Source organism: Ischnura elegans, chromosome 1 (assembly GCF_921293095.1).
Source record: "Ischnura elegans chromosome 1, ioIscEleg1.1, whole genome shotgun sequence".
Classification (NCBI taxonomy): domain Eukaryota; kingdom Metazoa; phylum Arthropoda; class Insecta; order Odonata; family Coenagrionidae; genus Ischnura; species Ischnura elegans.
Window position 1 is genome coordinate 106,175,994 of NC_060246.1, and position 24,186 is coordinate 106,200,179.

At 38.8% G+C, this 24,186-nt stretch overlaps 1 protein-coding gene across 6 annotated transcripts in view; it reads right to left on the minus strand.

The window, feature by feature from the left end:
- LOC124167636 (la-related protein 4B) overlaps positions 1-24,186 on the minus strand; it is a 79,507-nt gene that overhangs the window by 40,206 nt on the left and 15,115 nt on the right. For all 6 annotated transcript variants that reach the window (XM_046545636.1, XM_046545629.1, XM_046545625.1 and 3 more), the window contains 3 exons: positions 19,495-19,607; positions 15,520-15,660; positions 2,742-3,230 (listed from right to left, as the gene is read on the minus strand). In XM_046545636.1, the coding sequence (XP_046401592.1) occupies positions 2,742-3,230; positions 15,520-15,660; positions 19,495-19,607 (743 nt within the window). The remainder of the gene's footprint in view (positions 1-2,741; positions 3,231-15,519; positions 15,661-19,494; positions 19,608-24,186) is intronic.

The window sequence follows — 24,186 nt, forward strand, 5'->3', positions numbered from 1 at the left end:
GCACTTCCTCGTGATGGTTTCATGCCACGTGGCATATATTGAGTTTCCCCTATTCAAGCAGAAATGTTTCAACACTTTGGAAGCCATTTTTAAAAATATAGTTTATCATTAAATTAAACTGAAACTGAGCAATTAGCAGCACAATTAACATACACGTCAACTGCGGTGAGCTTTAACAGAACAAGACGACTGCTCAGTGAGGGGTTGGGCACCAGAAGCAAGGAGAAGTGGAGAGGAAGATATGTGCTCCCTCAGTCTTTCAAGCAACTAGGCTAAGAACAAGGGAGCCAGGGGACCAACACGTCCAATCTTGCAACTTTGTGACATCGTAGGCTTGAAGGAGAAGCAGGGCGAGCTACCTGATATATGAAGTTTGCATTTCCAGTCTGTCTCAACTTGTGTGTGTGTGCTCATGCAACACATTTCCTTGAAAACTGTAATGTTTGGACAGTACCGAGTGTTGGAATAGCCTTTTTGTAACTAGAAAGCTTGTGTCAATCAATTAGAGCTTTAAAAACATAAATACAGTCAGAAATGCATAGTGCTTGGTGTCAATCTCTTCTGAATTTCGTGAAAGTCATCCAATTGCCAAAAGGTGACTCACATACTATTTGCCTGCAGAAACAGGGTGAATCTGAAGCTAGCAGGTTGAATAACGTCAGACAGTGAAATGAGGGAGAGACAAGAAAAGTTTCCGTTGATCACACGTAACTAGATACTTTCCATCGAAGTTAATGATGATCCAATGCATCCGGTGGATGGCAATATCCTTGGATATTTGGATTCGAGACATCCAATCTGGCCATCCCTGGTTTTAATATAATGCTTAAGAAACTGATGCAGTACACAGCTGTTTAAAAAAATGCTGACTTGAACATCGTTTTAATGGAAGTTATGAAAAAATATTGATAATCTCAATAAGGAAATCACACTGGTGATACCGATCTTACTTGAGGGTTGACTCTCCGCCATCTACCTCAGGCGCAGTGCTCTATGGTGTTATCCAACTGGCCATAAGTTCACAAACAAGGAAATATGCAGCATTTAATCAATAATGGATGGATAATAATGATGTGAACCGGTGTTGTAACATTGTACCAGATTCTATATATACCAATGCCATGGAGACAGAGTATACACAAAAGTTGCACATATACTGTACGCCTCATAAGACACTAAAACTCTTAATTGAGAAGAATTCAGCAACACAGAGGCATGGAATTAATAACATTCTCAGTTACTGATCACAAAACAGAAGGCCTTTCCAACCATATAATTTGAGTTTCATACTACCATACCATGAAGTAATTTTCTGAAATGCCTGCCAAACAGAATTAACTAAGGGTTTCTTCCTGCATCTATTATTCCTCGAATTATCATTTTCCCTCATTGATCCTTTATAATTCACAGTCCTTATGTATTATTATCCCATCACAATCATTTGACAAAAATGAAACAAAGTATTCACTATGTGTCAAGTGTTCACGATCAATAACTCTTTCCACTCTCACGGGGTATGCATTCAATTAAGCTGTAATTTAAAATTTTAGATCCAGATTTGATGCCTTCCGCGACTTTGGATCCAATGAATCCCATGGAGGGTAAGATCCATGGATATTTGGATCCAATCCGACTCCACCATCCCTATTCATAATATTTACAATCAGATGCAAAAATATCAGGATTATTATATTTTAATGCAAGGAGACACAAGGAATATTATTTACATTAAAATTCCCTTTGTAAACCATAAATACTTTCAAAACTCCCTGACAAGAAATGCTCCAAGTTTTAACAAATCCTAATTTATGAAAATGTAATCTATGGCCTTAAAATGTATTCTCCATACTGCAAATGCACAATTATTGCTGCCGCATTCAGCATCCAGCAGCAGTTGCCTCCCAGCCAACTTTCGAGTGACACAAGTGTATGGTATGGTGCCTGATTATTTCTTTTGTCATGCAGTGGTTTTGTTGCATTTAGGCGAACCACGTCCCTGAATCTGTGATCACACCGCCACGCATCACACAGCAGCGGACGCTTGTATCTTTGAAACAGGGCATTCATGGAGCAATGGGAATAGGAGTACAATGACATTATTACGACTAGAAATTATCAGTGGTCAGGCAAAGAAAGCTCTCAATGAGTCCTAGAAGCAATCTAAAAATTAGACTATGTGCATAAATAATAATATACTGTGATATTTACATAAATTATAAGAAATAAAAGTGTTAAGTTTGTATTACCTATATTTTAAGATTATTCGCACCACCTTTCCCCATAATTAGCCCAAATATCTAGGAGTTTACTGTTCTAGTTACTGTTAACTAGTGTAAAATTAATATCATCCAAAAGGTAAAAGCATTATATCACCTTCACTTTAATGAGTTAATAAGTTACATACTTCCCCCTCGACTGGCCTTTTTATTTAAGGATTCCTCGTGCACCGCATCTTAAAACTTACCGCATCATTATGAAATTTTCTGGGTAGGGAGTGGTAGATGCAGTTCAACATTTCTTTGTACAATCAATATTAAAAAATTAGACCAGAGATAATTATAACAAGGAAAAAGATGAATATTAAATTTGAGATAAAGGGATATATGGAGAGTTGACTCAATAAGCCATGAGAATTTCAAGGCGATAGCGTGAGTAATACCTTACAAAAAAGGCTGGTTGAGAAGGAGGTATGATACTCTAAAGAAAAGCCACGTAGTATTAATGAATAAAAAAATACATACGTATACATGGACTTGACTCCCGTAGTTGACACTCGGTGGATGAGGAATAGATGTTCCACCATTAGCAGCAGCAGCGGCTGCAGCTGCTGCTGCCGCAGCATACAGAAACCTTTGCTGGTGCTGAGGCGCTTGAAAACTAGATGTAGAAGAAGAAGTGGAGGGTGAGGGAGCAGAGGGTATTGGGGGCCCAGAAGCAGCCACTGAAGGAGAAGCGACAGATGTTGGAGCAGCTGCGGGAGAAGGTGATGGTAAAACCTGACCAGTTTGCACAGGATGATGATGGTGGTGGTGATGGTGATCATACACCAACATTGACGGGCCCACGGGGGTGCTGGATGTTGCTGGGGCAGTGGGACCACCCCCACCTCCCACTGCCCCCCCTGCTCCTGCTCTGTAACCATTCTTCATTAAACCAAGTGATGGCACCACAGGAGGAATGGGCAGCCTGTTCATGGGTTTGGCCTTTATCCTTGCCATAATTGGTTTACCCTGCAAGAAAATTGACAGTCGATTATTTTTTTTTGCTCAATAAATGACTTAGAAAAAAAAAGAAGCCTATTCCTGAATCAGTAACTTGAGCAACTATAACATTGCATTCAAGGACTAAATTACAGCATATCCCAGTGAAACAGATTCTAATATTTGCTATTGTCTTTTATAACCTTAAGATTCATAGTTGTTAATTTAAGACCCGAGTAAATCTTTATCAAGTTTAGCCTATAACTGACAAATATAAAAAATTGGGAGAGTTTTCTCTGAGCTTATGACAATGAAGTTTTTTTTTCTTTGATAAATGAATTTCTACTCGCAGTGTGCTTTTAAAGGTTCAGGAACCACCTGAATTTTTAATTTTGAATTTATTTTTTAAAATAAATTATCCTCTTTATAAAAAAAATAAATCTTAATTACAAGATGTAAACACATAATTCCCCTTAGCTACATATGCTGTTGCCATAGAACACACAAGACATGGAGGGTATTTGGTTGACTTGCAACATAGCCCACTAAACTCTACTATCCCCGTAAGTTCTGGAAACATGTTCAGACCCTTTTCCTAGCAATTAAATCGTTAGCTGTGTGAAAACTGTGATAGTTGAATTTATCACCACAACTTTAACGCTAAATAGAGTGAATCTTTGCCAAGAGATGGAATTACCATTGGGAGAAGATCAGCACCTAGAATAGTAACTACAGTGAGTCCTCGTTTAACGTTGTTGATTCGTTCCTGAAAAACACGACGTTAAGCGAAAAAACGTTAAACGATGCAGTGTTTCCCATAAGAAACAATTTAAAAAATTTAAATTGGTTTCTAACAATCCATTTCTTCGTAAAGAATCCAGAATTTCCCGGGTGAGAATCCAAGGAGGCCAATTATCGGAGCCGTAACTTTTAAGCAGACTTCGTGACCAATAGGGAGACACCTGAACCTGGCCAAAATGAAAAAAATCTGACCCTCGGAAGCACGAGGATGAAGTGCAAGTCACTTTTCGTGATGATATGAATTCTGTAACCCAGCGGAAATCGCGAGAAACTTTCAGTACCGATCGTTCACTTCAGCATGGTAACGATTCATGCACAGCGCAAAGATAAAAGGTTGGGAATAAGGCATTATTAAATGAAATATACAAACTAAATTAAGAAAGTATTTTAATGGCGAAACATCGATATTTTCAGTAACAGAAGAAGTTTTAATAGTAAAAACTCGACCCGAAAACCTAAAACTAGACCGATATCTCCAACAGTTGCACCTTCGTCAATTCTTATAATAATATCAAGTTTTTGTTCTAATATCGCCGTTTTTTTCTTCACGTCTGAAGAACGATAGCCACTCCTCTTCGTGGACATTTTTTTCGGTTGGAATCAGAAAAATATACGGATGATGGGTAAATGAGGCGATAATTATTCGCTCAGATGCATATTTAACATACGCTACCCACGCCAACCTTTTCTGTCGAACGAAAATTTTCAATCGCAATTATATAGTAATATTTAATATACATCAGATGCGCTTGCGTCCTATTCGCCACTCATTTTTTTTTTCGTCGCGCATAATTTGAACAACGTTATCGCGAAGCAATAACGACGTTAAATGATGGAGGGTTTCAATTTTTGGACAACGTTATCGTGAAACAACGGTAAACGGGACGACGTTAAACGAGGACACACTGTATGTGCCACATTTGCCAAAATCTGCTATTCACGTACACTAAGTCCACAGTCCATCTCTTTAAAGTTTCCTTCCTCTCCGTGACCACCCAGCAAGCCTCTGACACCACAGCTCATGCCTTGCAACGAATCCATGTTACTAAGACCACAAATCATTCAAAATTTAATATCAAGTTACACAAGAACAATAGAAACGTGTTTCATCCCTCCTCCACCTACTGTCCTTTTTCAGCCTAACCACTCTCCACAAGCTCCCAGTTTCTCGAGGCCAACTGCCACATGAGTCACCTATTGGGCCTTAAGGTGTCTAATAATGACTTCTGGTGAATGATAACAATAGCAATTACAACATTCTCCAATTGAATTATAATATATACACTAGAGTTGTGCGAATAGTATCCACGAATACTCGAATACTAGAAAGTATTACTGTCGCACACACGTCATTGGTAGTTGACCCGGAAAAATGTAGAGAACTGTAGTCATTTAGTGCTTGCAGCGCCATTTTACGCAAGTTGACGAATTACATCAAATTCGTGGATTTGAGCGGTGAAAAGAGTTCGACGAGGGGAACCAAAAATGGTCAGGTGAAAAAATCCAAAAATCCCTGATTCCCCCCACCAGGAGAACCTCAGTGCCGTGGGATAGCAACATTAGGGCATTTCCCACGATCCGCTATCCCCCTCCATTCAGCACTTGCCTCACCCACTCTGACGCTGTCCTCTTCCCCGAAATCAAACAAAAGGTCCCAGCTCGCGTAGGGATCGCATTACGAAGACCGTACCTTCGAAAAAAATATCGAGTTATGAGAACAATAAAAACGTGTTTCACGCCCTCCCCCCTTTTCTCACCCACTGACCTTTTTCTGGCTACCTGCTTAAAAGTTACCCATTTCTGAAGGTCAACTGCTGCGTGAGTACCATGTGATACTTACATTAGCACATTTCCCAAGATCCGGTATCCCCCTCCATTCAGCACTACTCTGAGGCTTTCCTCTTCTTCGAAATAAAAAAAAGGTCACAGCTCGCGCAGGGATCATATTACGAAGACCTTAGCTTCGAAAAAATACCAAGTTACACGAGAACAATAGAAACGTGTTTCGGGCCCTCCCTTTTCTCCCCCACTGACCTTTTTTTTCCTACCAGCTTCGAAGTTCCCCATTTCTGTGGAAGTCAACCGCTGCATGAGTCATCTATTAGCACAAAAGGTGTCTAAGTGACTTTCGTCAATTGATGTTACACCTTTATTGGATTGAAATATTAATAATGTGCGCATAATTTCAAAAAGAATAAGACCAAACACAACGTATTTCTGAGTTTATTTAAGCATTTTACGCAAAGAAATAAATGTCAAAATACGACGGAGACTTAGCATTCTGGCGAAACTCGATATCCTTGCAACTGAGCTCCTCCGAAGTTGATGCCGTATTTTTTTTCGAAAACATACATCAAGTTACAATTTATGAGTTATGCTATAAATCTCTATTGTCACAGTCGAAGGGATATTTTCTCAGGATATTTGGTTTCTCCCCGCTAGCAATTCGAATTCATCTGCTTATCTCGTGAGAACTTCCAAAGATGGACTGAATATAATTGAAGAAATCCAGTGGAGAAGCGCGTGTATTTTGAAAAACGCCTCGGAATGTCCGCCAGCACTTGACAGAAGGAGTGAGGGTAAAGCGAGCTACCTGTTGAAAATAAGAAGTTGGATGAAGCCGTGTATCAGATCGGCGTGCCACAGAAATGGAGTTTGGTAGATAAGAATATATACATCAGACAGAAATCCATCCTAGCAGTGTAAAAGCCGAGATGGCATGCAATCATTATTTCGCGAGGTGGTGTGTCCCCTTAGGATATTTGAAAGAGATAATAGTTGAATCAACTATAAGCCCAAATTGTTTCCATAAAATTAAAATATTCCATTAATCAGCTAAGTTCCGGTTTGATTCCTTTAAAGGAAATCTTAATTACTCGCCAAAATCCTGGGTTTCCTGCTGCATAGGCAACTTAGTCAAACATTCCCGCATTTATCGTTTTTTTCGTCCCCCCTGAAAAATGATAGATCGAGGCTCCACTGCATACCTTTTTATTTATACATTCATCAAGGGAAATGGAAACTTAGTAAGAAATAAGAAGCTTAAAGAAATAATATGCTTTGTGCAATTCTAGTATTCGAGGTATTCGAAATTCGAGGTATTCGAATATTCGAGCAATGATTAAATATTCGAATTCGATATTAGAGTTTGAGAAATCTGCTATTCGACCCATTTCTAATATACACCCATGCCTCGCTTAGTGCAATTTCGATGAGCGAAATTTAGAGATAGAGCAAATTTGTTCCTCGGGAAAGCATTCCAACTCTACTTAGCCTTATACAGTGAGTCCTCGTTTAACGTCACTTACCGTTCCTGAAAAATGTGACAATAAACGAAATGACGTTAATCGAAGCACAATATCCCATAAGAAACAATGTAAAAAGTGAATATCGGCTCCTAGACCTCACAATTTCTCCGCGAAAAAATTTTAGCATATCATATTTGGGCCATTTTTTACGATGGGAATGCCAAACTATGGCATAAATAAGAGTCCCTGTCTTCATCGACGGCAATACCAGCAGCGACGTACATCCTTCTCCATTTTTGTATCTTCCCGCATTTGTTTTTTCGGCTTCGTTGTCACCTGTTCGAGCGTCGCCTGGGCATCATCATCGCTGAAACATCGTCGCTGTTACAGGAACCAAGATTATTGAGAACACGGCGAAAAAGTGAAGACAAATACCCCGAGTTCTACACGGAAAAATTCCTAGAAATCACTTTACAGGTTCCAGAAAACCGTTATGTCAAGTAAAATTTGCTATATACGCATAAATACGCACTTAACATTTGCGCACCTACCTAAGAATTCATTTTGCAGAAAATTTGCTATAAACGTAATCGAAATTGACAATAAACACACCGTTTTACACTTCGTTTAGACTGACTGTATTACCGCCCACAAAACGAACAACCTGCAACGCCCGCCGCTTCGCATTTTTTCTCGCGCGAAATTTAAAAGACCTGACCAGACCTGACGTTATCGCGAAGCAAAGGTGCGATAAACGAATGACGGTCTCAAAATTTTCGTGAAGTTATCACGAAATGACGTTAAAAGGGGTGACGTAGAACGAGGACTCACTGTACTTTATTCTTAGTTTATAATTTGTCAAAATCCATTGCTGTACAATGGGCAAAAACATAACTCGTCATGCATCCGGACAGCCGACCCACCCACAAGTAATTTTTCTCGTCTCCTTCACTGAATAACATCAGTTAATTTAAATCACTAATTAATTAAAGTTTGGAGCTTGTGGAAATGAGTTTTTTTAGCAATACAGTTTGAGATGTCATTTTTGCCATCATAGGTTATCAGGCGAATCGACTACCACGTAAAGGGTCCACCCGCCCACCCTTCAAGGTCATCGGGGAGCGGAAGCCCAGTTGCGTATGAATAACATCAACGCGTAAAAAGAGTCCGAGAGAGTCTCAAACACAGTGGGACAATGGCTTCATTCCTTCCCAGTAGCAGTAAGCCCTCTGCATCTCAGGAATACAGTGCGGCAGTTGTTCAGCAGTAGAAGGTGATTTTGATAGAGCCATACAGAGTAAAAATCAAGTGAACAATAACAAAAACTAGGAAAGGGATAGAAGTAAAGATGTTATCAAGTAAAAGCATAAACCAAGAAGAGAAATTGAAAGTGATCACTTGCTTTGAAAATAAAGTGTCATAGCGATATTGCGCATAAGTTTAATCTCACGATGTCGACAGTTCGCACTATTATTCTGAATAAAGACAAATTTAAAACGCAGTGACATCAGCCTCACCAACTTCAGCCAAGCAGTCAACACGTATGTGAAGTTCATTTCTGGAAAAAACAGAAAGACTTCTCACTACCTGGATTTATAATAAACCGTTGAATGATGCTCCTCTATCACAGGCAGTTATTTGTGCAAAAGCTGTGGCTTTATTTGAATCTATTCTGGCAGGTGCTTCGAATCTTAGAGCTGGTGTTTTAGTGCTCCGATATCGGGCGAATCTGCAAGTGCTGATAGCATAGTTGATGCCGCAACATTTTCGGATGAACTCGAATCTTTTCTGGTGATTGAGTGGCTCCTTTCCCCCTTTTTTTTAATGTTAAGAGACAGAATTGTTTTAGAAAAGAATGCAATCTTGATCATTCATTTTCAGGGAAGAAAAACCTGATTTAGTTTTCAAGGCATTTAAAGACCGTTTCAAGTTGCTGCTTATGATGCTAATGCTTCAGGGGACTTCAAATGAAAGCCAGTTATGATTTATCATTCAATAACTCATTCAACAATGAAATGGTATTCAAGGTAGCATTTGTCTTTCATTTGGATGAGCAACAAAAGAGGCGTGGGAGACACAAGAATTGTTTTTAGACTGGTTTTAAAATTCGTCAACTGCCAGCAATGCATTACAAACCCCTGCGACAGCATCCATTTTTTCCCTGGATGTTAGACCACCCGCTCGAAAGGTGGGAATTTCAAAAGCATGTACAAATTTATTTTAACCAACAAAAACGTCTTTTAATGCGTGCCTACAATCTTTAAAGATATTTTAAACCCTAAGTGTTTATATATGGTCTTCTAAGGCTATTAATAGGAATATATACGGTTTATAGCAAATTCGATACCTAACACTCATGCTATTGGGAACACATCCAAATCTTCCCGATGTTAAAATGCTCTTATATAATGCAAATTTATGTAGTGCAAAGACCCCAAGGAATGCATCCCTTGCACTAAGGGAGGAATGGGTGTATATATTAGTAAATATAATACAGTCAGTAATGACCATCAAGCCATGGAGGTCAAACCTTCACATGTAAGACACAGGTGACCTTTTTGAGCTACTACAGTAAACTCTCAATTATACGATGTCAGTGGGACCGTGAAATTGGCACTTCTTAAAATCGAGTTTCGTAATTTCAAACCTTTTTCATAAGTCACGAAAAAATGTTCGCTTTTGTTTCTTCCGCCCTCTTTTGTCTTTAGTGGCCTTATTTAAACGATTTTGGTGGTTATTCACGGTAGAATTCTTAGAAAAGGCTTTTTGTTATCGAATTATGCTGTGAAAGATCGTCAAATAATTATACCACCATAAATTTCCCATTTCTTGTACATACTTCAATATCAACGATCGCTTAAGAAATTCCCGACCAGTTTCGAAAACGTAATCAAATAATGAATTGCAAAGTTTATTATAAGAATTTAATGTTATAAATTTGTGGTTTGGAGCGAATGGAAACTATTAAGTAAGCGTAAGATTTCAGCACCCACGGAAATATTAGCGGCAGCCGGCCTAACCATACTCTAAGGGACTAACCGCCATTTATGTCGCCCTCTATCGCTCAGTGACGAGAAAAAAAGAAAAACGAGGGCCTTAACCCGTTTCCAAAATAACCTTTGCAAGTTAATATTTCGAGTTACTCCGTATTTTCAGCTGAATGTGCTATCTTTTCAATTAGTTATTTTCCTTGAGATTCAGTTACGATCATAAATTACATAGGATATGATTATCTTCCGGCGAATATTTGAAGTAAATTCTGTTTGAGTTCTCTGTCCGGCTACTGCGCTCCATCATCTTTGCAGACGTTGCTATGAAAGACTTTATTCTTCATCAGGACCATATTCGTCATACCGGGTGTGAGGTGCTATGTTCATATAGTATGTCCCTCTTCTTTCATGCCGACAGGAGCAAGGTTCCAACCGGAAAACGACAAGAGAAACATCTTCCATTATCGGAGAAGTAAAGAGAGAAACCTAATTATCCACATTGATTGTTTTCCTACAAGAGACGTTTCATCATTTCTCAACGAATGTGAAGTATTGGTTCACTTGCATGAATTCCCAAAATTGACACGCAAAAACCTGTACCTTCACCTCATTTAGTTTTCGTGTTCCTTTCTCCGCCGCATTGAAAGTTATGCAAAGGATCATTGACATTAATAAAAGATTTTCTTAGTTTTAGCACTAAAAAATAGTCTCGCCATAATCGTAAATAAATAAGTGTGGAAAGAGCAAAGAAAATAATTTCAATTGAAAAGTCAGCAGAGAAGAAGAGAGACAATTATAAGCACGGCACTATTTCCCCGATAGTGGAAGATACTTCTTCAGCCTCTCTCCGGTTAAAAACTTACCCCCGTTGCAGGTAAAGATGAACCATACTCTTCTCCACAGTCAGAGAACGTTCCCAGTGGGGGGGGGGGGGGTTGAATAAGAGTGAAATGAGGAAAGAAGTGTGGTCAGCATAACGAGGGGTGAAGGGGCAGGAGAAAGAAGGGTGGGGAAAGGGCCTTCAGCTCTGCCTCAGTCTACGTTTGGGGGGCGTATTTTTTTATGACGCAATCAAGCTGTCACCTTAGGGAGGGAGTGAATGGGAAATGCTGGGGAAGGAGGGGCTTGGGATGCATAAGGTGGGTGTCAGCAAGATCAGCAGAAGGCCGCATGAGGGAGTAAACAAAGACTTTGGAAAGAAAGATCTCTCGGCATGGGAGAACGGGGAGGCGCGCGAGAAGAAAGTTCATGGTTAGAGTTAGAAGTGCATCTTCATTACGAGTAGCCTGAAAAATAAGTTGGTGGTAAATAGAGCCCAATACTTAATATATTTAAGTTGTTTATTCAGGAAGGCTAATATATACACGAAAAGATATTACAGTAAAACTTTGATTTTACGCAGTTGGAGGGACCGAAATATGGGCACTGTGTAAAATCAAAGTGTGTAAAATCAAGAGTTGGTATTGAGGAGGAGTATAGTTTTCAGGATAACACTTACTCATTATTTTTAGAAGGCTTAGTCATACACTTTTGTACAGTTCTGATTTAAGCCAGAACCAGAAAAAGTTTTAAGCTAAGATTACTTCTGTTACCCAGGAGAAATTTTGGAATGGTGATACTAAATGCTCGCAGAGAAGCTAATTTTCGAAAATATTCTCATTAAAAGCAGTTTTCAGGATATCCGTTTAACCACCTGCAGACAAACAAAGATTGGAGATTGAAGAAATGAGATATCTGAGGATAGTCATCCAAATTAACCCCATTGACAGGGAGCAAAATTTCGCTAATACATCACAAAGGCTTTACACCCTGTGGGCCCGGGTTCAAGTCCTGGCAGTAGCAGAAAATTATCAGTGATGGCCCTACACCTGTTTGAGTGTAATGTGGAGGGCACTTCCAGTGCTCCACTCTGTCCATCAGATGGGACGTAAAGTCCTGGTCCCTTTTGAGCCAATCATTACAACCTGGCTAATGCCAACATAGGGTTCCTATCCCCCCAGCCCTTACACCATGGCGCTAATAACCACAGCTGTCGGTTACCTCCTTCCAAATAGCATACCATAGATAATACGGAGCACACAGGACCCGGGATATTCGGAAATTCAGATTTTTTCGGTGTTAAGATCACTTTTTCAAAGTGAGCTATTTAAATAATCGCGCAACTACCGTCATGCCGCCAGTGATGAATAGAAAAATGATTAATAGTCCGGAAAATTTTTCCCTCTTTATAATTTTTACGCATTAAAAAAGTGTTTTCCCATGAAATTTTAGCATTAGTAGATTGAATCTACCGGGTATAGCTTCCTTGTCGCCATTCTTCCGCGAATTCAGCGCCGGGACCCTCGACTCACTAGCCGTGTGACTCATCTTCACGTAATATTTTGCTTCCCCATATCTGATAACAACACCGGACACTTTTTGTATTTCGATTTAATGGTGCTAAGCCATTCCTGAGTTTAAAGGGACTGCCTTATCATTCACGTCTTGATTTTTACTTCAATGATTACATGACGATTGACGACGCGAGTTATTCTCTGAGGGCATAAACTCCCGTTCCGTTAAAAATAAACGCTTGCCACCTAGCTGAGTTAAGCCAATAGCTATTCAAGTTCCAACCATGTTTAATTTAAACTCACTGACAATGAGATACAAGTTGAGTCAGTTCTGATAAGCTCGCCGCGCAAGCAACTTTCCCTCGCCTCCATTCGTCCCGCAAATGTGGGGTTAGCCCGCGGAATGAGACAACGCATGCTGCTCTTACCACCGTGTTGAATCACCATCGACTTACGTCCATACTAGAAGTACGACTATCTTTTTTTGGATCAACTAGGAAGCCAAAATTTTGGCACGGCAAGATTTTTAACGACTATTTTCGCCGTTACATTTCGTTGGGGCGACGGAAAACATAGCGCTGGCAAAATGCTAGAATAATAAATGAAAGGTGATAATGTTAATATCTCCGGCGATTATATGTCTTAATCAAAAGTATAGTTACGCATACACGGCAATTGCCGTGTGTTTTAGGTTTCAATATCCTTCTACGGTGCATTTGAACTAAGACCGATATTCGCGTTCGTAAAGGAGCCTGAAATATTACTGAGAGGGCGCAGGGAGAAGCAATAATTAGATTCACGATGTTTTTAATTTCACGCTCAACAGTGCAACGTCATTTCAACCGTTCCTGTATTCATTTTTGCAACTCATTGAGACGAAATAATAACCTGATTTCATATTGCTCCAGTCGGATTTTCAACTCAAGCCGAAAGACAACTGCGTAAAATCAAGATTAGCGGTCTCTTAGGGGCTGGGGTTATGCTGCGCAAAATAAAAAAACTGCGTAAAATCAAGAAAAGATGTAAAATCGAAGTTTCACCATTGCAATTCCCTACGCTTTCTGGCCGGACTTAAGTATCGCTGCGTAAAAACGAGACTTGATGTAAAATCAAAGTGCGTAAAATCAAAGTTTTACTGTACCCAGAAAAATCCGTTATTTTTTTGCTTTTTGCCCTTTCCATCGCCGCTTCCACCATGGTTTCTCACTTGCATAAATGGGAATTAAATTGGGGATCTAAATCGTTAGCTAGATCAAAATATCTTATTGTTTGAAGGGCAGCGTATACTTCTTTTTTATTTGGTGAAATTACTTCCTCACTTTCATCTTCGTCGTCACTGCTATTATGACTAGTCCCGGCCGCTGCTTCATCCGACGTAGGTACCGGCATCGCATTGTCGCAAGCCTGGATATCATCGTCTAGGGCAATATAATCGTTTGATGTTGCGCACTGTGCTCATCCTGCTTTGTCCAAGTATTTTTCAAAATCATCTTTTAAGCCTCTATCTCCTCCGCGATTTCATCCGCTGCAGCTTCCTGAAGGTATAACGTAACGAATCAACCATAGCCGTTATATTATTGCAGTAGAATTACTAGTAGGCTCGTTGTATCAATTACAAACCTCAAGAACATCCTCATGATGCGATATCAAAGGGAATCCGGCCAATTTCCAGCAATTTGCGATTGTAGTGGAGGAAATCAAGTACGTCTTTGAACCGTGTTTCTGCGATGAAAAATAACAATTTTATTAGCTTTGCCATTTTAGCAAAGTTAACAAAATCATTATTTCTCATCGCAGAAACACAGTTCTGAGACAGATTGGCAGTAGTGCGATGCAAACAATTATTTTTTGATGATGACATTGATTGATAGATTTTCAAAATGCCGTCAGAGCAGTCACTTTTGGGGAGAGAGCCCCCTGCTCCGAGGGTCGAGGAGAGGGGCCAGCGAGGGTGAGCTCGTCGAGGAAAGGGTCCCGGATTAGGGACCCTTCGAAGCGCTTCGGTGAAAAGTAGTCAAGTAGTCTTCGAAGTATGTTCACAGCAGCCTGCCTTGCGAACGTACCAGGTACATTCACAGCAGTGCAAAGGGTTAAGTAGGAGTGTACGAAATACCCCGCACGACCTTCCTGACATGTTAAACAACGATGTATTGTCGACGCAATGTTTACGAATAGGCAGGTAAATAGGGGTATTATGTCAGTCCCGATATTTTTACTGAACTCCTACTTCCCTGAAATTCCCTCCGTGAGGTTTTAGGCGAACCCTTTCTCTCCAAAGTTGCACTATCATTTACGATTTCACACTTTTGATGGACCACAGTCGGAAGCGCTGATTTTTTAAGCTACTTATGCCGGCATAACTAGTTTTGTTGACAAATATTTTGCCGTAGTTCGTATAAACGAATGCCATTTGCTCCTGGGGACCGAGCCGAGGTTCGTAATTTCAAAACATTTCGTATAATAGACTAGTGCCATGTATTTAGCATAGGCTTTTCGCCGGGACCGCAATATCACTTCGTAAAATCGAAAACTTCGTATAATAGAGAGTTTACTGTATTTTGGAAAAAAGGGGCATATTATACACCGTCAAACATGGTAAAGCTCACCAGCGTGGCAGAGCAAGAGGGTACACCAATGACACACTGCTGCATAACATATGGCAGCAACTAATAATTAATTCCCACACATCAAAAAAGATTCCTGAATTCCTGACATTTCCCTGTCTTTTCCAAGTTTGTTGGCACCCAGTTTATTTAGTTATTAACTTCCTTAACATTACAGCCTGAGATATCTTCAATTAAAATGCAAACAGCATATGGAATTTACTTGAGGATAGGAAGAATGTTTGATTTACTTTTATAAACTTATACGCAATCAGTTTCCCATGAAATTTTGTTCAAAGATTGGCCAAATTGTACTACAAAAAGGGAGATAAAATAAAACTCACCTGAAACTCCCTCACTTCCTCTCTAAGGAATCCATAGGCTTTTTGCGCATCTTCATCAGACTCAAATGTGACATACCACGAGTTATTGTGAGCAAACTCACATGATATGCACTTAGGGCAGTTTTTCCCCGAAAATAATCCCTGAAAAAAAAAAAAATTGCTGTCATCAAGAATGCATCCAAATCCACACCCTTTCACAAACAATTAAAAATATTGATTAACTTGGTGGTACTGTATTTAGATTCCGGTATGTGATGGAACAAAACCACACACTGACAATGATGAGACTCTCGCATTAAGCTTCAAGGAATAGACAGCCCATACTGACAATAACGCACCATATACATAAAAAGATTAAAATAAAAAAAGCCACATCCTTCACTTCTAATGGAAAGGTAACACTGGTCTCTTTCACTTCACTAGTCATGTTCCTCTTAGTGCAGTAGTATGTTTGTTGTAACCAAAGAGGTGAGATCTTCACACTGTGGACTCAACCAGTTCCTGGTATAAAAGCCCGAACTGAAAAGCCACATCCTTGTTTGTCGACGATCATCGTAAAAGAAAATTTAAGGCTACTAGGATTTAAGGCTGTTACTAACAATTTTTATCCACTTTTTATGTATACAGGAAATGTTAGTAAGTATTAAAGCCTTGTAAGATTTAAAAATGCAATTCTAAATGCCTATTTTTATTTCATAACTGCTCCCAATGCCCAGTCAACAATCTAAAGCCCTCAGACATACTTTCATAGAGGATACCTCTGGGATTACATCAGCTCTAACATCACTAATTAAAAACAATATTAACCTCACTATTTTCTAAATGTAAAATAAAATACTTCATAGATTCTTATTAAGTACACCAAGGACATCAGTACCTTACAACAGCACAATATACAACAATTTTTATAAGCTGTCCATGTTCATTCCTCATCTTGATCGACAGAAACAAGCCAAAAGAACTGTACAGGCAATGGTAACCACATAAACCACTAATTTTACCTGGGTGTACTATCTTCTCTTACATCAGGACTTCCTAGCCTGTAGAATGTATTAGATTTAACCTCACAATTACCTTCTAAAGAATTGAAGAAACTCATAAATATATGAAATCGTTAAATGTCATAAAACACTACGGCATTTGACTACCAGTCAAATCTGTTCATCTTATAGTAATCCATAGCTCATATTAATATAAAAATAAAAGATGAAGCTAACGCTGTGAAAACAAACGATATAAATTTTCAATTGAATTTCCTTGAAAAATTTAGGAACAAAACAAGCATTGAAATGAATAGCAAAAAAATGCAATCAATCTGAAAACATTCGTTTCAAAAAAATACTAAGGAATAGGAAGAGATAGACAAAAGGAGATTTTAGGAAAATTTATGGGATTGGGTGTTTCCTCATCAGGGAGGAGTTGTTCTCTTGACTCAGTCGTTAACACTGCTGACATTACATGATACAGAATGGATTCTTGCTGTCATTATTAACACTAAGAACTCAAAGAGACCTATAAAAGCATATTATGATCACATTTTAACTGTCCTCCATTGCTAGTGTTAGTCTTAATATATTCCTTGACACGCTAATCAGGTCTTGGGTGTGGCCTTGCAGAGTCCAGTCATCTCTGCCTTGCATTAGCAGCGCTTATAGTAGTTTATGACTCACCAATTAGAGTTTAAAGAGTAAATGTGAGTCCTATAGTTGACAGATATAGAGAAGACCCTCTGTACTACGAAGTTCATGGTACTGAAAAATCGGAGGTTTGTAATAACAAAGTTCGTATGAGCATTTCTTTTAGGAATCGTCAAAACAAAAACTATTTGTCAAAATTTCTTGCCTCTTCAATCTCCCGTACTGTTAGTGGCAATGCGAAATAGCTTCAGAGTCAAGTGTATAATATAAGCAATTAAATTACTCAAAAATATATAAAACAACCACATTCATTTCATTTTTTCACAAGACGAATGCAGCATGATGCAATTGAGGGTTGATATCTTTCCAAATACAGCAAGTGCTCGATAGACAAACATGCATTCCGTGAACCTTGCTCGTAAGTTGATAAATCTATGCAAGGCATCCAGGAGTGCCATTATCCAGCAGAAAGCAAAACTGCATCACAATTTTGCATTAACTCACAATAGTGACGAACTGATCTAGCTGATCGTGCGACGCAGCAGGAGCCGAAAAAAATCACTGTCCACCGGAAAGAAGAACAGGCGAACAGTTCCCGACTTCATAACAGATTACATGATACTTAGTTCAGATTATACCCTAAGTGCAAGTTCCTCTACACCGCACCATATCCCATCGGCCAACTCGAAAGGCACCAAATTTAAAATTTCGGGCACTTTAATTTTTTGAATGCTCGTGTCTCTGAAAGTTCATAAATAGAATGTGTGTAGGAAGTGGACTATTTTTACGTCCAATTTACGAGCAGCAATGAGTGGGTCGCCATGATTTCACAGGAATGAAGCTTATTATGTGATGTTGCATGGATATTGAAGTATCTCCTACTGAAGAAAAAACCATAATTGACACTCTTGGGAATAGTGCACGAGGAGAACTTAACATAGCACAATAATTATGACGTTGGCTAGTGCATAAAAATGCCATGTTATAAAATGCTGTTAGTTAGTGAACAAACGCAGTTGCTTATCCGTGGAACTTCGTAATAAAGTTCACTTTGTAACCCCTCTTCATATGAAATTTTGTAATAACGTTTCTATTATTGTAGATTGGATAAGCCTTTTCGTCAGGACCAATAATTTAATTCCTCATAATGAGAATTACATAATAAGGTTGTTCGTATTAACAAAAGTCTACTGTACTGGGTGTATTTTTGCTAATAATGGGCAACAGTTTCAGCAGGTGGAGATGATTGCTATTATTCAGCAAAATTACATCCTGTTAAGCATGCCTTGTAAATATTGTCGGGTGATTATTTACTACGGGTGTTCCCACATTCCGGAAATCAGAATTTCAGGTTCTCAACTGTAACAAGAGAAAACCTGAGGATTTTCTTTGATAGAGCTGTGTGTTTAGAAGTTTGTCCAAAACATGCAGATGTCACAAATATCTAGGGGACCCAAAATCTACGAATGGAATCTATTGTATTACATTATTGTATAGTTTCACTATGCATTAGCTAGACAGGCATCCCAAAAAAAGAGCAAAAACACTTATGATGAAAGAACTTATAGATTAGTTACATGAGGACTTAAAGAGCTTATATAAAAGGACCTTTAAACCAATTTCAACACCATTAACAGTCATATGGTAACAGCCATATTGGACAAGTAAAGGTGTCCCAAAACCCAAACCAGACACTGCTCAGCCGAGAGTGCACATTCAGGCTGGATTTCCTGTATGCCCCACACGACAACTGAAATTCTAAGTTATGAGGAACTTCACCAACCTTGAGGCAATGGCTTCCCTCATGGGAATGTAATAACTTCTTTCACAGAAATATCACTGAATGGCCTTAAAATCTGCCGTAGAATTAAATACTATGGACAATGTACTTATGGTTAGACAAAATATAATATCCTACAGATGCTGATGAAGTAAAACCTAGACGGATACTTTAAATGAAATTTTCATGCATATCTACCAAAATATCAAACCTATCCTGTCATATAACACATGAAATAATTTTTATGATGTTTTAAATAGGAGAAATCCAACAAAAACATTAACCCATAAGCATGAATAATTGTACCTTGACCTTCTTCACTTACGGAATGATTGCACATTCCCCTCATTTTCCTCAAAATTTTGTTCTCACTGAACAAAAACAATCAGGTAAGAATAATTGTCTACAAGGGTTTTGATGTAACTCCACACTTCCATTTCCCAAATACATGGGAAGTGATAGAACTAATAGTAAAAAAATTACAAGATAACGGATAGTGCAATTACAATGAGATGGAACCACATAATGGTTATATTTTACCCCCCCCACTTATCTCACCTTGATTTCTTCAATAGGAGTACTTTCAGGTATCTCACGGAGGATTACAATGCAGCGCTTATGATTTGGTCTCACTTTTAGTCCTTCCTCATCCACTTGAACATTTGGCGACTCTAAAATGGTGACAAATATAAACATTACTTAAGTCAATCATCCTAAAGCTAATACAAAGACATGGAAAACACAATTAGACAACACCTCTAGAAGCAGATGGGGAACTTACAGCCATAACAAACATATTACCACTTATTAGGGTTGTCCATTTTCACAGAAAATGACAAAAAAAGAAAAACTTTGGAGTAAGGTGTCTCAGTTAAACAATGTTGTGATCCAGAAATGCAAGACTTCCATCTCCCCAAATAGAGCTTAAATGTGTTGTTGTGTGACGTCTTAGAATAGCCAGCTATGTCAAACTATGCCTCAGGATTTGTACCTTTCACTTCGACGGCTAACCTTCTTCTTCCTCCTTCCCTTCAACGAAAACATCCTAGTTTCACCTTTCCTATGTAATGGCAAGGTCACTCTTCACTCACTATTCATCAATAACAATGGTCACTCGTCAGTAGTCAAGTCACAATGTAGCAGTCAGTGGGAGTAGAAGCACATGACATTTAGCCTTTGACCACTATCCACCCATGCCATCACCAGTAGCTCCTCTTCCTTTCTGAGACGTTGGTATTATCCTAAATTTTGACTATCTAGACACACTCATTACTTGATATTTTTTATTGAATTGACTTTCAATTGGGATTTTAAATAGAAATTAACTTTAGGTAAAAATTTATAAATATTCGTATGATGACACTTCCTGACAAGAAACCACATTTTAACGTGACCAACAACGTAACTTTGGTTTGTTACAGGCTAGGGCATTACAGCATAATCCCCAGCTTAAAATCCTAGGAATACACAGTAGGCTTACAGAATGCTGTGAAACAATGAAAATTTTGGAAGATCACAAAAGAAGAGGGTATGTTGTTGAAATGCCGCCATAATGTCAGCTGACAGTACCAATACTTAAAAGCCTCTGCTACAGCATGGCTACCCACTTCAGTCCATGAAAAAATGGCAAAGTTGTGGGCTTATTCCCTTGGATGCCATCAAAATACTAAAACCTTATCTCCTGCACAGATTTTATTTTAATTAACTAATCTTTCATAATAATTAATAAAATTCCTCAAATTATGTCTTCCAAAAATATGCAGAAAATTTAAATTAAAGTTTAAAAAAACCCTTGCCTGTATCAATTGAGAATTCCTCTTGGTGTGCAAGTTCACATTTCACTTAAATCTCCATTATAAATAAAAAGAGGTATCAAGAAGCATAACAAAATGCAATGTTGAACCCTCACTCCTGATACTTCAAAATTTTTCCATGGACCACGGTCACCAGAGCTTTGGAGCCCCCATAACCAAGGAGGTTGTAAATAATTGGAGGGGGCACAACTGGTTTCGAGCATGGAGCGAAGTGTAGCCGGAGTGGGGGTGCTTGGGTAGGACAAGCCACGCCCACTTTGACCAAAACGTTGACAATTCCATAAGGGTCAATGCTTACTATTTGGTGAAATTTTTGGTCATAACTCATTTATACATTAAAATAAACTATGGAACACACAATGTAAACCCTACTTCATTGGTGAGCTTCGCGAAGTTATGATTCAAATGTCTTTTCCCAGGGAAAAATTATTATCAATCACCACAGTTATGTTCTACAACCAGCTGAAAGTTGAAAATAAAATTTTACGAGAGTAAACTGGTCATTTACCTGCACTTATACTGGTATTTAATTTTATTATAGCCAGCGGAAATCTTAACTTTACAATAATAAAGTGGCGTGGATGTTATTTTCTGAAACTATAAAGGTAAGGTAGAAAAAGTGTCACGGCTTTCTTCCACATAGGCCCGGGTTCGAGAGATATTCGCTTGTAAAGATTTCGCACAACATGACATCCCGAATTCGCGTGGTAAGGCAGAATTCGGAGTTTCGTTTGAAATCCATAAATTGATATTAAATTTTAAAAATCGCGAAGTAACTAAATAAAACGAATGGGGATAAAATGTAACAGTGATTTCAAAAATTAGAAGAGAGAAAAAAATAGTGCCGACACTGGGACTCTAATCTGGGACACCTGCTACAGGTTTGAAAACTAGCACCCTAGATCGTGCCGCCACGGCCGTAGTTAGGAGGTAGCGATTACTCAAGGGATGTCATGCTGCACGAAATCTTCACAAGCGAATATCTCTCGAACCCAGGCCTATGTGGAAGAAAGTCGCAACACTTTTTCTACCTTACCTATACAGTTTCAGTTAATAACATCCGCATGCAGATCCCGAACATCACTTTGGCAATGTCTCCTTGTAAGTAATTTAAAATGATTAGGGAGAAGGGAAGGAAGCAAGCCTAAACATGAAGATGAAATAACTACACATTTGAATCGGAGTGCAGGTGAAGGCCTGAGAACTTCCATTCTCAAAGAATGCTGACAAAATGTGAAATGTTACATTTGACCTTCAAATGTATAAAAAATATTCTTCCCAGCTGTGCCAAAATCAAAGAGGAGACAGTATTCCAAGTTATAAGCCAGTAAAGCCCATCATCTACCTCTGTTATCGAAAATAGCTAGACCAGTTAAAACTCTATCAGAACAAAAAGTGGAACCGCAATAATGCAATACCAATATTATTGGCCCCATATTTTCTTCCAAATTATCAATCTACTACTGCAAAACCTTGTAAATACCTCCTTTGAAAGAGGCAAACATTTGCCTTCATTGCTAAGAAAAACACTTCTAATTGAAGTGTATACTTACTAAAGAAGTGTGTGTATGCTTCTCTTGAAATGCTCAATTTAAGTAAAAAGAGCAAAGTAGATAAGCAACATTTTTGTACGCCTCAGTTGACACTGAAGTTCCTATGAGTGAGGAAATTCAGCAACACTAGAGGCATTAAGTTTCAGATTATAAAATAGTAGCAGTACTAGATTCTTAGAGGCCTATTACGAACGGCTTACCGCATGCGGTGAGATACCGCCTGCGGTATCATACCGCCCCGAAGTGCGTTTACCGCCCCCGAGCGATTACGAGTGGCCACCGGTCGGTATCATACCACGGCTTAGGGGTCGGTATGATACCACGGCCAGCTACCCCGGTGGTGAGATACCGACCCCCTAATGGCGGACGTCTGTTTACCTTTTTCGGGTCGAGCTGGCGTTTTTAAAACAAAATATCCGACGATAGAGACTCGGAAGTTATCATATTTTGTGTTATTTATAATATTAATGTCTGAGTAAGCGTATAAAATATAAAACTGGAGCCGACTGGAGCAGTTGAACAAAAAATTTATAATACCCATATAACAACGTTGTAGCAGTCTGAGCCACGGCCGTGGGAGATGGATACGTTGATTGTAAGTTGACCCTCATTCATTTATTTAATTAGAACAATTTGGATGTATTTTAATGTCCGCTATGTTTTTATATGCACAAACCTCTTCCATTTCTTCATAGGTGCCGGAAAATTCGTCGTTAAGGACTGCCTGTGCTTGTATTGTATGGTGAATACAGCTGTTGCTCGCCGCTTGGAGATTTCTACGAACATCTTTTGTGGCAAAATATTATTTTTTCAACGTGACAACTTCTTGTATAGCAAGGTGAATACTACTTTTGCTCGCTGCTTGGAGATTTCTACGAGCATTTTCTGTCCCAAAATAGTGTTATTTTCAACGTTACAACTGCTTGAATTGTGTGGTGAATGTAACTTTTGCTCGCTGCTTGGAGATTTCTACGAACATCTTTTGATTCAAAATAGTGTTATTTTCAACGTAACAACTACCGTTAATCACAGTGCCAGTGGTTGTAATGCACAAGTTTGACGAGGTTGACAAATATCTGCCAAGATCTGTAATTATCAGTGTTCCATTGTGATTGGTTTGTAAACAGTGGTATTACGCTATCGAGAAGTGTCTGATAGTAATGTAAAAATTGTCAGTGGCGTTTTTACCTTCCTCATTCACCGCAGAGATTACATTTCACGACCAAGCTATCAAGTTCAAAGCCATGTGTGAAATTTGTTTATACTAGTATATCAATCGTACCAAGGAATTGTAGTGAGAAAAGTTACCTGTGCCACTTGCGTGGGATAATCTGAGGCTTAAAATCAGTGATTAAATAGTTGTTTTCATCATAGCGAGCTCTTCATTGTAAGGTTTACGTGATGAATATAAGAATGGTAGTGACTTCCAGTTTTTGATGATCCTATTTACCATTATTTATAATGGTGTGAGCTTGTATCGATTGTGGATTTTACCTGAAATATTGAAATAAGTTGTAGCCTGTGTGTGTGATTGCCGCGGAACCGATTCGCGATCTCATATGTTTATTGTGGGCAAACTGTTTTGCTGTGGTTGTGTACCCGTGAATAAACCAAAGAAATGGTGAAACTCTGTGACATTATATTGAAATAAAATTTTCTTGTAACCAGTAGTGCATATCTTGTGTTTTTTAATTCTCCATTGCTTTTCATAGATAACAGCCAAAAAGTTATTTTTCGTTATTTTAAAAAGTGCCTTTCTTGTTCTCTGAATTTGCATTAGGTTTCCAAACCCCGTTACTTACACGAAAGGAATGCAGAGCAACAGATATTTTGTCATTTCACAGATGTTGAGTGTCGTATTGTCTGTGATTAAGGGTCTCCAG